This window comes from Somniosus microcephalus, chromosome 2 (genome assembly GCF_052327205.1).
Source record: "Somniosus microcephalus isolate GS21.2 chromosome 2, FLI_Smic_1.0, whole genome shotgun sequence".
Lineage (NCBI taxonomy): Eukaryota > Metazoa > Chordata > Chondrichthyes > Squaliformes > Somniosidae > Somniosus > Somniosus microcephalus.
The window spans coordinates 314,806,717-314,824,652 of NC_140988.1; the positions used below are offsets into that span (position 1 = coordinate 314,806,717).

At 44.6% G+C, this 17,936-nt stretch overlaps 1 protein-coding gene across 2 annotated transcripts in view; it reads left to right on the forward strand.

Moving 5' to 3' along the window:
* Window positions 1-17,936, forward strand: part of cntfr (ciliary neurotrophic factor receptor) — a 346,559-nt gene that overhangs the window by 315,418 nt on the left and 13,205 nt on the right. For both annotated transcript variants that reach the window (XM_085974105.1, XM_085974111.1), the window contains 2 exons: window positions 7,171-7,354; window positions 10,309-10,429. In XM_085974105.1, coding sequence (XP_085830231.1) covers window positions 7,171-7,354; window positions 10,309-10,429 — 305 coding nt within the window. The remainder of the gene's footprint in view (window positions 1-7,170; window positions 7,355-10,308; window positions 10,430-17,936) is intronic.

Genomic DNA, 17,936 nt, shown 5'->3' on the forward strand with positions numbered 1-17,936 from the left:
TGGAATTCCGATCCTGGGCCTGCTCCAACTGCCGGCGCGCAGTGCTTGCGTATCCCAGGGGCGCAGTTAGTTCGATGCATCCCCTGGGATCATGTGGGCCATGGGGAGCCAATCGGAGCAGGGAAATGCCCATTCATAAGTTTGACAGGGAGAGCTGTCAAAATTGAGAAATACTACGGGCCCCAAAACATCACTAAATCTTCAAATAAATTTTTAAAAAATCACTTTTTTAAAATAAACTATAAATTACATGAAATAACTATTTTAAACAATAATTAAAATTTTTGAAAAAAGTAATTTTATTTTCTAACGGGGCTAAAAATAAACTTACCTTTCTTTAAAGTATTTAAAAATAATAAACCTGTGGAAAAAATGTTTTAATTTTAATTAATTCACCACTTACCTTGTAAAAAGCAGGCCTTACGCCTGCTTTTTAAATGTGTAACTTCTGGAGACTTACCCTCCTGGGAAAACCTGTAAAAAAATCATAAGTTCGATGCGCACGCGCAGCCTCTCCCGCACACGCGTTCGAACTCTGAACCCCTTCTTTCAGGGGAATGGAAGTGCCGTTTTCCCGCGCATGCGCAGTGCATGCAGGAAACCGGCACTTCCATTGGGCCTATGGGTGAGTACCCCATGCGTACTCACCCGTGGAGACCCGAAGTTCTGGGCCAATGTTTCAGGTCAATGACCTTTCGTCAGAACTGGAAAAAAGCAGGAAATGGAACAGATTTTTAAGCAAGTGTCGTGGCTGGGAATTGGGGGAGGGGATTAAAGAACAAAAGGGAAGTCCTATGATAAAATAGAAGGGAGGAGAGATTAAGAGACATTGAGAGACATTAAGAGATATTCAAGGCAAGAGGAGATGGTAATGGGACAGGTTAAGAAACAAAGGATGGCTCTAGATGAAGTGTAAATTGTGCTGGCAGAATGGAAGACAGCTGCCAGGTGGGAGAGAAGAACAGAACAAAAGTGTGGATAAAAAATATATATATGATAGGGGCCGGGGTTATGATCTGAAATTGTTGAACTCTATGTTGAGTCCAGAAGGCTGTAAAGTGCCTAATCGAAAGATGAGGTGCTGTTCCTCGAGCTTCTGCTGAGCTTCCATGGAACAATGCAAGAGGCCGAGGACGGTGAGGTCTGAGTGGGAGTGGAGCGGTGAGTTAAACTGACAGGCGACTGGAAGCTCGGGGTCCACCTTACGGACTGAATGGAGGTGTTCCGCAAAGCGGTCATCCAATCTGCGTTTGGTCTCCCCAATGTAGAGGAGACCACATTGTGAGCAAACAAGTGATGCAATGGTATAAATGGAATAGAATGTATCATCATATCACTAGTACATGACATCATTGTAACAAAAGTAGGACAGAGCTTCCTGGCTCTTTTCTACGGCTGGTGTCGACCTGGCACAAAGGAAGATGGTTGTTGGAGACCAATCATCTCAGCCCAGGATGTCACTGCAGGTGTTCCTCAGGTCAATGTCCTGTAGCCCAACTATCTTCAGCTGCTTCATCAATGTCCTTCCCTCCATCATAACGTCAAATGTGGGGCAGTTTGCTGATGATTGTAGTGTACAGCTCCATTCACAATTCCTCAGATAATGAATCAGTCCATGCCCACATGCAGCAAGACCTGGACAGCATCCAGCTTGGGCTTGGCAAGTAACATTCATGCTACATAAGTGCCAGGCAATGATCATCCCCAAAAGAGAGAGCCTAACCACCTCCCTTTGATATTAAGGGGCATTACCATTGCTGAGTCCTCCACCATTAACATCCTAGAGGTTACCATTGAGCAGACACTCAACTGGACCAACCACCTAAATGCCATGGTTACTGGAGCAGGTCAGCAGCTGGGTATTCTGTGGCGAGTGGCTCACCTCCTGACTCTCCAAAGCATCTCCACAGCCTACAAAGCAGAAGTCATGAGTGGGATAGAATACTTTCCACTTGCCTGGTTGCAGCTACACTAACACTCGAGCAGCTTGACACCATCCAAGACATTGGAGTCCATTTGATCAGCACTTCATCCTCTAGCCTAAACCTCCACTGCCTCCACATCGCGTACCGTGGCTCCACCACCTAGAAGGAAAAGGGCAGCAGGTGCATGGGAACACCATCACCTCCAAGCTCCCCTCCAAGTCACACACCATCCTGTCCCGACTTGGACATATATCGCTGTTCCTTCACGGTTGCTGGGTCAAAAGGCTGGAACTCCCTACCTAACAGCACTGTGGGAGTACGCTCATCACACGGACTGCAACATTTCAAGATGAAGCCCCACCTTCTCAGGGAAACTAGGGATGGGCAATAAATGCTGGCCTTGCCAGCGGTGTCCACATCCTGAGAACCAAAAAAAAGACAGAAAAGTTTTGGAATGCTATTTATTCATGGTGGGTATCACTGCCAACTCTGGTCAGGTCCTCGCCTTACTTCTACACAAGGAGTCACTGGAAAGTGATCAAAGGCAAAACTGCTAGATGATTTTTTTCCTTCTTCCAATCCTACGGAATTGTAGTCCACCAGTTGCTGCTGTAGTTGAGATCAACTAGTTCTGCAGAAACCAGTGATTGCATATAGGACCTTAATGGTTTGTATGCCTTAGTGCATTTACTAAGCCATTAGGAGCTCCATCCATTCACAAGTAACGATTTGGTTCTGAGATCAAAACAGAGAGTACATTTATTGATTGAACTATTGGGTGAGCTATCTTAATGCAATGAGTCATAGACATTGATTAAAAAAAACTACATGTATAATTGAAATTGCTATTTTACCAAAATAAAGATGTACAATATTTTAAATGGCCTGGAACATTTGATTATAATTTAGCTTAGACTGGGTATTGTACTTTTTAAAACCTAAACCAGATTATAGCAAAGACAGCCTCAGCAATCCTGTTGGAAATGCATTTTACTAGAAGATTAATCTGTCTGGATACATCAATGGATTAGGAATTGGAATTATTTACCATATGTCACGATGATGGGGAACGTATTTTTAACTATTAAGGATGAACCCAATTACAGAGTGTTGTGCTTGGCTACATCCATAGTGATTTCCGTAAATCAAATTAGTTATTTTGCAGCTGCTTGCTAAGCCGTGCATACATCCACATCTGGGCTCCCAATGCTTTATTCTAAATTAAACAGTGTTATCTGCCTTGGATACACTGCACTCAGCAAGAACCTGGAGAATTCTCAACACAAATAACAGAATTTATTCATGAGAACATTCATTTGCATGCCGAAAGGATTACGTAGACCCAGTCCCTTTAATGTTAATGAGGGAGACAATATTAACGGTGAGTTCACCACCTTATGTAATCATCCAAGAATTTATTATAAATCAATCTCAACCTGTGCATTCTTTAAGCTTTGTTTCCCACCACCCCCAACCCCCACCCCCCTCCTTATCTGCTTCCAAATTACTTTTCTTTCCTCAGGACAAATCAATCCCTTATGACTTGATCAGTTTATCTGCAGGACCTTACAACTTTTATACTAATCCTATAGGATACAGCTTGTCCTGCCGCCTTAGACGTGAATTGTTCAACAAAGGGAAAAAATAGCACGGAACTTGGTTTCCTGCACTGGATATTGTACAGTGGCCACAAAAAATAAAAGGGGAATATAAGAACATAGAACATAAGACGAAGGAGCAGGAGTAGGTCATTTGGTCCCTCGAGCCTGCTCCGCCATTCAATAAGATCATGGCTGATCTGATCTTGACCTCCACTCCACTCCACTCCACAGAATGTTATAAATCTAAAATAACAACAGAAAATGATTGAAACATATAGCAGGTCAGTCAGCATGTGAGGGAGAAAAAAGGGGTAACATTGTGTATGTAACAAGGGAATGGCAGTGTAGTGGTTATGACACGAAAGGGTAGGAGTTTGAGGGTAGATTTTAACTAGGAGGCCTCGTACATTTCAAGGGTTGGGCCTCATTAATATGCCGCTGGATAGTTGTACGCTGCAGGCCAGCAGACCGGTAGGTCCAGTGTGGGAGGGTGATTGGCAATCGTGTCAGTTGAGCAGGAGCCCAGGGCAACAGCAGCATTAATCAAAAAGGGTGATGGAATGCTGGCCTTTTTTACAAGGATGTTGGAATTCAAAAGTGAGGAAGTGATGCTTCATTTGTACAGAGCTTTAGTCAGACCCCATCTGGAGTACTGCGTTCAGTTTTGGGCACCGAATCTTAGCAAAGATATATTGGCCTTGGAGGTGGTACAGAGCAGATACACCAGAAATATACCAGGCTGAAAGAGTTATATTATAAGGACAGGTTGCATAAATTTGGCTTTTATTCCCTTGCGTTTAGAAGGTTGAGGGGTGATCTAATCAAGGTGTTTAAAATGATAAAGGGATTTGATAAGGAAGATACAGAGAATCTATTTCCTCTGGTGGGGGAATCCAGAACAAGAGGACATAACCTTAAAATCAGAGCCAGGTCATTTAGGAGCAAAATCAGAAAGCACTTTTTCACACAAAGGGTAGTGCAAATCTGGAACTCACACCTCCAAAAGGCTGTGGATGCTGGGTCAAATGAAATTTTCAAGACTGAGATCGATAGATGTTTTTTTAGGTAAGGATGTCAAGGGATATGGATCAAAGGCGGGTACGGAGCAACCATGATCTAATTGAATGGTGGAACAGCCCCGAGGGACTGAATATCCTACTCCTGTTCCTATGCTGCTTTATTCAGCATCTGGATCAACTGACCAGAGCATTCATGGTGTTAAAATTGCATTGGTGTCCTATGTATATAATGGAGCCCCGAATTGCTTCGGGTAATGAGGCTCCCGCCTAATTCAGATGGGTGCCTGGGCTCCCAGCGGAAGGCCTCGGGAAAAATTCTGGTAGAGTGGCAATGGGTCAGTTATGTCGACCATGTCAATTTTAACTTCGCTAGCACCCTGTTTCTGCCGGACAGAGAGAATTAAAATCTCCCCTCAAATCTCACCATGAATTCAATAAAATTTGTTAATCTGTGGGCAAGCACCAACAAAACATCTAAGGTACAGAATTATCATAAAACTCAATTGGTTTACTAATATCCTTTAAGGGAGGGAAACTGCCACATCTACCTGGTCTGCCCTACATGTGACTCTAGCTTACACTAGGTGGCAGACTCTTAATGCCCTTGCAAGCCACTCAATTGTTCAGGTCAACTAAGTGTCACCCAGATCCGGGGATTAAATGTGACCTTTCAACAGAAGTCTTCACACTAGAAATGTCAATGTACCTTTTTATTTATTCAGCTGCCGACTAACGTGCTCTGTGTATCTAGCATTTTCTGCTTTTACTTCCAAATATTCTGTAGACTGTTTCTTTCCATGCAGGATGTGTGTAGATCTGGACCGGCAAGCCAAGCTTATCTGAATTTCTACAGTTCAGCTGAGCCAGGCCAAAATCAAGCTTTGTTGGTTTGGGAATAATGATTTCCTGCCGAATTGTACATCTTCTAAGATATTTGAGCTGAAGAGAAACTTGGAGTTCAGCCAGGTTTCCACTGTTACTATTGATTATGATGGTTATTTTAGCAGTTTGAATGTGGCTAGGAGATCAGTTGGCTTATGTCAGTTTGGATTTAACCAAGTATCCAAAGCAAGACCAGCTCTCTCATTCCTTCTTTTTAATTTCGGTTCTTTTTTTCTATAGTCAAGGTCAGAATGATTTTCACCTCTATTCTGCTGTGTTATATAGTTTATTAATTTTGTTGAAAGTCTTTTAATAATGTAATTCTTAGGTAATGTTTGAGGTGGTGTACAAAGGAGAATTGCTGAGTTCCTTTAAATGGTTGGTTCCCTCCATATTTTTATTTCTTTTTTGTTTATTGAGAAACCCAGTTAAAGGAGCAAGGGGGAAACATTCAGTTGGTTTGCGCCTCCCGTTAGTGCCTTAAGAGGGCGCTAATGGGATGCAAAGCAACTGGCGCCCGGGCGCGGCGATGTTTGCGCCGCTCACAAAATTAACTAGACATTTTGCGGCGGCGCTAAACACTACCACCACGATCTCCTGCGCCGGCAGATTGTGATGTCAGTCGAGTGCGCAACGCCCCGGTAGCGTCCCGGACCGGATATTGAGTGGCGCCCCCTGCCTTACCGCCTGCCACCAGCAATGACAGGTTGAGGGGAGCGTTTTGCAGTCAGGAAGGGACTGGGGGAGCGCTATTTAAAGGCGACCGCTTCCTGCCTTTTTTTGTTGGTGACATTTTTGCACCACGCATTCTGAGAGAGAGAGAGAGAGACTTCTGGAGAGATTCAACGCTGTATGAAGGAGTTTTGGGTACTGAGCAGCACTTTGCAGGTTCATTTTGATTTACCCTTCCTTGTATCGATTTAGAAGAGACTGTGGGGGCTGCACTCTGAGCTCTTTCCCTGGGTCTCTCCATTGTTCTTTCCAGCAGATTTGATGTACAGGTCTCTCCAGGCCGAGATTCAAGGCTGCAATGAGCAAGGTGTGGATGGAGAGCAAAATCAACCCTCCCCTTTAAGATAAAAACAGAAAATGCTGGAGAAACTCAGCAGGTCAAGCAGCATCTGTGAAGAGAGAAACAGAGTTAATGTTTCAGGTCGATGACCTTTCGTCAGAACTCCCCTTTAAGAACTGGCTGACGTCAGTGTGTCTGTGTTCCATTGCTGACTGACATCACATGAGCTTCGCCAGCGCTCTGAGGTAGCGCCTCGCTCCTCGGCCTTTGCACCTTAAGACAGGTGTGAAGCGCCTGATTTAGCGCTCCAATCACCTCCAGGGGTGATAAAAGCCAAGTTTGCCGTCGGAGGCGATAATTAGCGGCAGGCGCTAAACTTTGCGCACGGCTGATAATGGCGCCCCAAACGGGGCAATACTGAATTTTTCCACCCAAGAATTTATGTGTTGGGCACCATTAGGGTTGAAGAGAAAATGAGATATTTGTGGCCATACTCTGTTGCTGGTAGTGGCAACATTTTGAAGCATACACAAACAGGTTGGTGTGGGTCTATTTCTACATGACTTTACTAATGATCACCACAAAGGGGGTAAATAATATTTAGAAAGGGTAAAAGAAGTATTAAAAATGGTTGAAAGACAGTAAGATATATTCTGTTGAATGTTGTCTTCTTGTTTCTGTAGTCTTTATCTATCAACAGTTGGCTGATAACCTGATTCTGTTGCTCCTAGGTCGAGGTGACGGATGTTCCATTTCATACAATCACTGATGCATATATAGGGAAAGAACACATTATACAAGTTGCTGCTAAGGATAGCGAGGTTGGCACCTGGAGTGAATGGAGTAAGGCTGTACATGCTACACCATGGATGCCATTACCACCAGGGTATAAGCCCGAAAATAACACTAGCAATGGTATGTCCTAACAGAGCTGTCAGTTTCTCTATTTTATACCCCACGTATCATATGAGAGTTTAGTGAAACTAAACCATGAAGAAGCAATTGAAAGCATCATTAAAATTGTACTTTTAGTGAGGGAGAGAGAACTTTCCCTGCTACAATGCCTGTGTCTGCTAGTCGTGTGCATGCATGTGGATATACTGCATTGTGTAGATGTATGTGTAGGTGCACATGTGTGTGCATACATACCGATATATATAATTTATTTTGAGAACTGGCTTTAAATCTACACTGAAGAGGTGAAAGTCCCAGTTTTTTAACAGATGCTAAGGGGACATTATCGTTCTGCTAAAATGACAGGCCCCTCAGCCACTCAAGGAAACAGCAGTGTTGAAATGGCCACGATGTGGGAAACGAGCGATAAATGCACCGCTTGGAATGTAACTCCCGTTCTTTGTTGCTGCCAATTTTCGCTCCTTTTCTTCCCTTCTCCTCTGAAGGTGCTAAGGCCAATTGCAGCTCTCTGGCTGCTGCCCCAGCTAACAGCACTTACTCTGAATGGAACCTGAGATTTTCCTAATTTACGTGTCTTAGTGCCGTACCAGATGATGGTTTTACACCACTAAGAGATTGTAACTGGAACATGCTGTGACATGATTGGCAGTACAATGACACCATAACACACTTATTAGGGGGAATTTTAACTCCTCTTGTGCAGCGGAAACTGGGCGGAACGGGAGTTAAATTCCAAGTGGTGCACTTACCGCTCGTTTCCCACCCTGTGGCCATTTCAACACCATTGTTTTCTTGGTTGGTTGAGGGGCCTGTCTGATTCAGTGGGAGCTTCATAAATAAATGCAAATTGGGATCCACTGATGTCATTAGGACCCCGATGTGATTTTGACTGCCTATTGAGTAGAGCATCCACTTGAAGACTCAGTAAAACCTGGCGGACACCCAGCAGAGGCCCGGTCAGGTAAATTTAAAACAGATTTTTGTGGGGCCAGGAGCAGTAGCAGGAGGAGTGCTCTTCCGAACCCCACGAAGAAAGTTTGGGGCGTTGCAGCCACGAGCTTCCCCCACCCTTCCACCCCGCAAAACCCTCCCAATCCCAGCGATTTACCTAACTGCCGGCCTAGCGGTCTCCCAGCTGCCCAATCTTCATAGGCTGCAAGCTGGCCAACTGCCTCTGGATGCCTGTTTCAGGTGAGCAGCTGGCTGTCAGAATGTGATTGAGGCCCAGCAGTCAAAATGGACTGGACCACCCACTGCAGCTCTTGGGGGAGTGCCTGTGCATCCCACTCAGGAGTTAAAATCCCCCCTATTGTGTGTGCAATTAAAATTTGTTTACAAATGTAAATAAGGTTTTGAAAACTGTATTACTGTAGTTCACACTGTACCAGATCTAGCATCTGCTGAAGCACAACCTTTCTCCCGCGTGGCCAGTCCAGTGGTCTGGACCTACTTTCAGAGCGGATTATTCCTACTGTTCCAGGAACTGTCATGACAATGCCCTTTGGTGTCAGCTGAGGCTTAGTTGGTAGCACCCTCACATCTGAGTCAGAAGGTTGTGGGTTCAAGTCCCACTCCAGAGACTTGAGCACGAAAATCTAGGCTGACACTCCAGTGCAGTACTGAGGGAGTGCTGCACTGTTGGAGGTGCTGTTTTTTGGATGATACATTAAACCGAGATCCAGTCTGCGCTCTCAGGTTGACGTAAAAGATCCCATGGCATTATTTCAAAGAAGAGCAGATGAGTTATCCCAGGTGTCCTGGCCAACATTTATCCCTCAATCGACATCACTCAAAACAGATGATCTGGTCATTATCACATTGCTGTTTCTGGGAGCTTGCTGTGTGCAAATTGGCTGCCATGTTTCCTACATTACAACAGTGACTACACTTCGAAAGTACTGTTTTGGGACGTCCTGTGGTCGTGAAAGGCGCTATATAAATGCAAGTCTTTCTGTTCTTTTTAAAAAAAAAAGTTCAGATAACTTAATGCCAATTTTTGATGAATGTGACTCCACAGCACAAAACTAGTCATAATTCAGCAAAATCGGACTTTCTCACTCACAAAGGTCATAGGGCCGACCAGTGTGGAAAATGGTCACGTACTACTGCAGAGCTCGGTGTTTTTCTGTTGCTGAGAATCCAGCACATCGCTGAGGCAGTCTAGCAGGACCCTTTTCCTGCATCTCACCTGTCAAAGCCTGATGAAAATTTTGTCTAAAATGCTCCATCTGGATAATTACTAAATTCATCAAAAACAATTGTATGTCTAAAGACAAAGGCAATAAACCAATAAAAGTTTAAAGTTTGATAACATTTTAAGGGGTTATTTTACAAGGCTGTCTCCCAGCGTGGAGCCACACTAGATGGGAGCAAGAGTCGCTGAATTGGCCCTATAATGTTATAGATTTTTCTCTGCCCCCTACTTTTGTCAAGCAAACCTCTATGTCAGAAGCAAAAAAAAAGACTTGCATTTATGTAGCATCTTATTGCATCTTTCAGAAACATCTCAAAGATCTTCACCTACAGTGAAATACTTAGAAATACAAGACTGTTATGTAAGCAACAACAGTAATCATTTCACATCCCACAAGATCCCACAAACAATTAGCCATTTAATCTATTTTTGGTGGCGTTCTCTGAGAGGGAAATATTGATCAGAACGCTAAGAAAACTCTCTGCTCTCCTTTAATCGGTGCCATGGACTTTTTAGTACTTACTTGAATCACTCGAACAGTCAGACAGGCCCACATGTAAAGTAGAACACCTCCAGCAGTGTAGCGATGTCCCAATACTGCAGTCATCCTAAATTATATGCCCTAACCCTGGGGTGGGACTTGAACTCAAATCTTTTGACTGAGATGCAAGAACAACAGAGCCAAGCTGACAACTATTAAGTATTGGGGCACTATAAAATGGATACTACTAATTTAACGATTCTATTATTGCTGTAACAGTTCCGGAACCTTTAACCAGTACAACTCCAAGCGTTAGTGCCAACCAACAAAATAACAGTTCTCCAAGAGTGGAATCATCCATGACATTGTTCCTTGGCATGATCATGATTTTATTTATCTGGTAAGATGCACCATTCCTTTATTTTCTGAATTATATTTTTATACGGGAGATGCCTATATAGTGAAGCCATTATTTAACACTTCGAACAAGAGTTGCGATTGCGAGTTGGGTAGTGATTTACGGACTAAGTGGAACTATTGCTGCATTTAGGGGTAAATTTAATGAGTTAGTGCCCCTGATGTAGAGCTTACCTTTGGCAATTCTGGCACAAAGATCAGCGCAGCCACCATTTTTCATCTATTACTTATAATGGACTGAGTAGCGAGTTGGCCGAAAATCCGGAATGCCGACATCTGTGCCACAGTTCTCACTATACGTTCCTGTTGTGCAAAGCTCTACACCAGGAGTGCTCATTTTAAAAATGTGGCCCTTTATTTACTGAAATGCTGCCAACAGCAGAGCTGACTTCTGTGGCAGGTTAGTAAAGTAAATGAGGTTTCTGGATGTGTCTCCAGAGGAAGGGTCACTCCCCACTGTCAATACAAACATCACTTTTGAAGGCAGAGGCAACTTGCCACAGTCAGGCTGAGCAACTTACCACACCGTGCAGGCTAATTAGTGATAAGACATGCAGATTGCCACAGGAAATAAACTGCTCCTATGCGCCTTTCGGGCCTGCTCCGCCATTCAATTAGATCATGGCTGATCTGCACCTCAACTCCATGCAAGCTTCAGAATTTGCAGTTATTTTTCTGTTGCTCCAGCTGCTGTAGAAACATCCGTGTAATTCCTTATTGAAGCAAATCTGCAGTGCAATGTAATTTTATCCTGGTGTGATTTTTATACTGGTGTGACCAATTCATCAGGTTTTAAAACATTGTAGGATTCTGTAAGTTTATGATTGTCACAACGCATTGAAAACTACTTGTTGAATACCACAGATCTTGAGGTTACCCATAAGTGCGGATCAAATCTCTAGAGGTACCAGCTACCACGCTTGCTCGACATAATCCATTCTAACAATGTACTTTTTAAAAAAAAGCTAGAAACGCTGAAATGCTGTCTGTTTTTCTTCCAGTATAAATAGGCTCTGTGTCAGATAAATATTGAACCCATGGGATTTTTTTTGTTTTGTTTAGCTTGTGGGTAATGCTGGCAAGGCCACAATTGTTGCCCATCCCTAGTTGCCTTAATAAAGTGATGGGAGGCCTTCTCCTTGAATGTCTGCAGACCTTGTGCTACTGGTGCTCACACACTGGTATTAAGTTTGGAATTCCAATGACAGTGAAGGAACGGTGATTCATGTCCAATTCAGGATGGCGTGTTACTTGGAGGTGATGGTGTTCCCACAACATCACTGCTCTTGTTCTCCTCGATGGTAGACAGGGCTGGGAGATGCTGTTGAAGTAAGATTTGTGAATTGTTACAGTGCATCCTATAGATAGTACATACTCCGGCCACAATATTCTAGTGATAGAATAAGTGGATATTCAGTCTAGTGGCAGGGGTGACGATCAATTGTATTCCTAGAGAGTGTCAAGCATCTTGAGTGTTGTTGCAGCTTTTCCCATCTGGACGAGTGGCTTAAACCTTGTGGATGGTGGAGAGACAGTGCGGGATCAGGAGGTGAGCCACTTACGGCAGCGTACCCAGTCTCTGCCCTATTCCTGTAGCCATGTTGTTGATATCATTGGTCCAATTAAGCCTATAGTCAATGGTGACGCATAGGATGTTGATGGAGACTTGGTTATGATAATGTTGTTGCAGGTCAGGGGAGTTAGTTGGGCCTTTTATTTGTTGGAGATGGTCTTTGTCTTGTACTTACATGGCAGAAATGTTACCTGCCACTTATCAGCCTCAGTCTGTATCTTGTCCAGGTCCTTCTGTAGGGTGGCTTCATTATTGGAGGAGTTGTGATTGTTGCTGAATATCGTGGAATCATTAGTGAACAGCCCCGCTCCTGTAACAGTGCCTGGGGCTATGATGATTAACCTCTGACAACCACAGCATCTTCCTTTGTGTTAGATATGACTCCCACCTAATGGTGGATTTCCTCATAACATCCATTGACATCAATTTTGCTAGGGCTCCTTGGTGCCATACTCAGTCAAAATCCCTTGAAAGGCAGCTAGTCTCATCTTTCCTCCAGCGTTCAGTTCTTGCGTTCATGTCTGGATCAATGAGCTGAGTACTCCTGGAAAAACCTGACTTGAGCATTGGTGAACAGATTATTGGTGAGTAGGAGCTGCTTGATGGCACTACAGTTGACTCCTTTCATTATTTTACTGATGATTGGGAGGAAGCTGATAGCGCAGTGATTCATTGGGTTAGATTTATCCTGTTTCTCGTGGATAAAATATGCCTCAGCAATCTTCCACATTGTCAGGTAGATGCCAGTGTCATAGTTGACCCAATGATATAACTGCTCAAAACTTTCTTACTGTAATCCATGGACACCACTATTGACAAAATGATGGTAAGCACACATGTAGGCCCCGCCCCTCTGCATGTTTTCACTCAAGGCTCGCTCAAGCCACATGTCATTCTTGGCAATAAATTTGAACCAACATATCTCGTTCAGTGGTTCTCAAGATTTGTTGGGTTGGGTCCAACCAAAACACTTTCTGCCCCTCTATCTAAGGATACTGGTTGTGTTAAATCAGCAAAAGTCTCCTTGTCTCCCTCCACTTCTGTTTCTCTCTCCTACTCCACTTCTGTTTGGCTTTATTTTTCTCCTCTTCCACTTCTGTTTTGATCTCTCTCTCTCTCTCTGCTGAAACAGGAAGATACAGGGCTATGGGGTGTGGGTTTATTTTGGTTTTCTCTAGCAAAGAGCCAGCACAGAGACAGTGTGCTGAATGGTCTCCTTCTGTACTGTAAACTTATCTATGTCTGCTCTCCGTCACTTTTGTCTCTCTTTTATTTTTCACTTCCTTCGCTTTCATCTCTCTCTTTCATTTATTTTTCCCCATTTTCTCTTTCTTCTTTTTATCTCCACTGCAGTTTTCTTTTCCCTCTACTTCACACAGCATTGTAGCTATTGCATCAATAGACTGCGGTGAGCATCGTGGAGAAAGCGTGAGAACTAGACCGTTTTAATCAGGCAGTGAGCAGTAGTTTAAAGGAGCTGAGGGAGAGGCGACACATTAAAGAAGCCGGGGAAAGGGTTATTAAAGAAACTGTGGAGCGAGGTATTAAAGGAGCTGAAGAGGGGAACACTAAAGGAGCTGGAGAGAGTGACAATAAAGAAGCAGGGAAACAGGCTGCTGAAATAAACCTATTTGTGGTAGTTGTTGGTTGGGATATTCTGATTTGTTCCAGGCAGAGGTTGTGCCAATGATGTGGCTCAAATCATCCCTTAAATACTACATTGATTTAACTTTCTTCAACAAAGTTCTTTAAATATTTGACATAAAAATTTACAGAAAGTCATCTTCACAAATTTAACCTGATGGAAAATGCATATATGTTTGTATGTTGAAAGCCATGAATGCCTTTTAGTGCTCAAAGGGATTACTTTTGTGAAGACTTCTCAGTGCAATGCTGTGGAAAAAGCCCAGTGGATTAAAAGCATCACTGGAAACTGTATGTTATACTTGTGAGAAAATGGTTATGCAAGCGGTTGTTGACAATGCTGCTATGTCGTACTGCAGCTGACTACATTCCAGTGAAGTGTTTTTTTTATGTGTACTGTGCAAAACACAGCTGGAGCAGCTGGTCAGATCTGTTCGACGAGGACTGGACAGCAAAAAATGTTACAATGGCCCATTGTCAGAAGTACATACAGGTACAGCTTCCAGTCATTTACTCCGAGTTAACTCTTGGGATTAATTTGCCCTCTGGGGGTCAAAGATCCCCTCATGCTCTGCAAGGGCCACCATCCTGATTTAAACGTATAACGCCATTACTTCATCGTCACTCAATCAGTATCTTGGAATTTCCTACCTAATACCACTGTGAGAGCACCATCACCAAAAGGACTGCGGCACTTCACAAAGAAGACCCATCACCACCTTTTCAGGGCAATTAGGGATGGGCAAGAAATGTAGCCTTGCTAGCATCGCCACATCTCAAGAAGAAATATATTTTAATAAGTCATACATGATCCTAGCCTTCTCCAGGAGTTACCTGACCGGGGCGGGTGGGGGGGGGGGGGGGGTGGGTGGGGGGTGGTGGAGCCATTTCTCCAAAACAGGGCCATTGACACAGAGGGCTGGATTTTCATTGAGGAGGTGGGTAGGAGGCGGGACTACAACTTTCGGGGTTGTAGTCCCGCCTCCATCGAGTTGTAGCCAACCCACACGATTTTGACTTGATTGACCTTGTTGAGCCCACCCAGGCAGTTAATTGGCATTAATCCCCTTCCCGCCTCGGGGAGGCAGGTCCCAGTGTGGGTCGGGTACCCGCCTCCTTTGAAACTGGCATGGAGGCGGGTTGGGGGCGGGATGGGTTCGTGCCCCCCAATTTCGGGATTTTAATCCCCCACACACCTCCAATCCCGCCTCCAAGACCCAATGAAAATCCTGCCCAGAAGGTGGGGGGGCCAGGATTGTGGATTTCCTATGTCAGGAGCTCCAGCTTTTCCAGCCCTCAGAGGGACTTGGTGATTCATTGGCAGCAGTGCACCTAAGGAGACTAGATGTAATGGTTCACCAAAGGGCAGAAATAGGCTCCACCTTGTGATTTATGGCAGGATTGTGGCATACACCGCCCCTCAAAGAGGAACTGTATTTTTCTTAGGATTAATAATTTAACTGCCACTCCCTTATAAAGGAGACCATTGGGGTCAGTTTCCTTTTGTTTCCTGAAGAGCTCCTAACACTGCCTGGCCCTGTCAGTCCTTGTGGCCTGGTTCTTATGGCAAGTGCCCTGGATGCAACACTAGTGGCACGAACACCCATCATTGGCTTGTAAAATAAGGTGGGTGAAGTTCAGCCCTTACATCGGGTTGCACCCCCATGGATTGATGAGCATATGAACATACGGACAGGAAAAGATCAGCTGGTCCATCAAGCCTGTCCCAAACAGTCACGATGCAACAAAGCATCGTGACTCCCAGTGCTCCCTCCCACTAGTAGTAATGTGATCTCCTGAGAAAGACAAAAACACAGATACAAACCCTAGGCCAATTCAGGGATCAAAAATTCCTCTCCAACCCCAAGGTGAGCAAAAACAAGTTCCAGGAGATCACAGTGACCATGAGGCGCAAACACTTCTCTACGCAGTGATATTAGTTACAACGCCAAACTCATCTAGTTCATTTTTTGAACTGTCACAGAGAATCTGCGCTCAACACTCGAGCCGGCAATTTGTTCCAGGCAACTCTCCACATACAGAAAAACCTCCTGACATTGAACCCAGTTCTATTCTTGCAGAGTTTATAAACATGACCCCTTGTCTCCCGTAACCGGCTCAATGAGTTGCGATCTGGAATGCACTGCCTGAAAGGGTGGTGGAAGCAGATTTAATAGTAGCTTTCAAAAGGGAATTGGATAAGTACTTCAAAAGGAAAAATTTGTAGGCCTATGAGGAAAGAATAGGGGCATGGGACTAATTCAGAGAGCCAGCACTAGCATGATGGACTGAATGGCCTCCTTCTGTGCTGTATTATTCTATGATTCTTTAATTCCATAAAAACCCACATATTTTGGCTAAAGGGTGAAAACAGGAGCTAAATGCATGCAGTGCTAATAAGATACGCCTGTTTGAAAGTCTGGATTTAGCACACAATTTTGGTCCTAATTGCTGATTACCATAATTTGAACTTGCCTGCAGGTACTAAACGAGAAGCCTGCAGGTTTAACACTCAAGTGCTGATTAGACGCAATTTTCATGGAGCAGTATCTGTGGGCTTCTTGCGCCCATTTCCACTGAAGGTGTGGAGTGCTCTGTTGGTCGGCTCAGAGACCGAGGGAAAGAGCACACAGATTCTTGGATGCAGCATTGGAGGTCCTGGTGGAGGAGGTCCAGAGTAGGAGGGAGGTCCTGTACCTGCAGGGGGAAAGGACGCCAAGTTGCCCTCCTCGCCCTCCTGTCCCTCTCTCCTGCAGCAGCTGGTGCTGCTCTGCCTGGCCTCATGTCCTCCTCCCATTCCTCATTCAGACCAAGGGGGACCTCTAGCAAGATGCCCATGACCAAGCACTCCCTTTCTCCTGGTGCCTCCTTTAAGGTGTCCAATATGGTGGAGTAGCACAGCACTTACTCATTTTAGGTGAAGTCCTCAGAGAATTTCCAGAATAACTGTTGCTCGAGGTTGGTGAAGTCTTGACAAAGTGTCTGTGAAAATCTCCCGATGTGCTTCAGAGGTCCTCTTTACAGCTCCAGCAGCAATGAACATGAAATGGTAAGTATCCCTTTAAGTAGCGCTTGAAATCCACATCAGCACCTTGTTTACTCCCAAACAGCTGGTCGCTGTTAGGAGAGGGCATTTGTTGAAGCATTAGCCACCAAAATGCCATGCAGCCTCTTTAATGAGTGCTAGCCGGCATTTTAAGTAGCAATCAGCTGTTTAACAAGCCTGCAGGCAGCCATTCCTAGCACTGGCTTCAACGCCTTTACCAAGATGCTGTCTTGTGCTAAACCTGGGCTAAACCAACGTTTCAGCTCAAGACCCCAACTCAGCATCTTGGAGGCTCATTAGCCCCTGAATGCGTGGCTGAAAGTCTCCCCCTTTGTCTTTACCCAGCATAAAAGCATGGTATTATGGGTGGAAATCTATACACAAAATTATTTCAGGAAATATGGAAATCTGATGGCAAAAATGTCCTAGGGCAGTGTCCTAATCTCAACCATCTTCAGCTGCTTCATCAATGACCTTCCCTCCATCATAAGGTCAGAAGTGGGGATGATCGCTGATAACTGCACAATTTTCAGTGCCATTCGCAATTCCTCAGATAATGAAGCAGTCCATGCCCGCATGCAGCAAGACCTGGACGACATTCAAGCTTGGGCTGATAAGTGGCAGGTAATATTTGCGCCACACAAGTGCCAGGCAATGACTATCTCCAACAAGCGAGTGTCTAACCACTGCCCCTTGACATTCAACGGCATTACCATCGCCAAATCCCCCATCATCAACATCCTGGGGATCACCATTGACCAGAAACTTAACTGGACCAGCCACATAAATATTATGGCAACAAGAGCAGGTCAGAGGCTAGGTATTCTGCGGCGAGTGTCTCACCTCCTGACCATCTACAAGGAATGTGATGGAATAATCTCCACTTGCCTGGATGAGTGCAGCTCCAACAGCACTCAGGAAGCTCAACACCATCCAAGACAAAGCAGCCCGCTTGATTGGCACCCCATCCACCACCTTAAACATTCACTCCCTCCACCACTGTCGTACCTACCTGGCTGCAGTGTGTACCATCTACAAGATGCACTGTAGCAATTTGCCAAGGCTTCTTCGGCAGCACCTCCGAAACCCATGACCTCTACCACCTAGAAGGATAAGGGCATCTTCACCACCTCCACGTTCCCCTCCAAATCACACACCATCCTGACTTGGAAGTTCCTTCATTGTCGCTGGGTCAAATTCCTGGAACTCCATCCCCAACAGCACTGT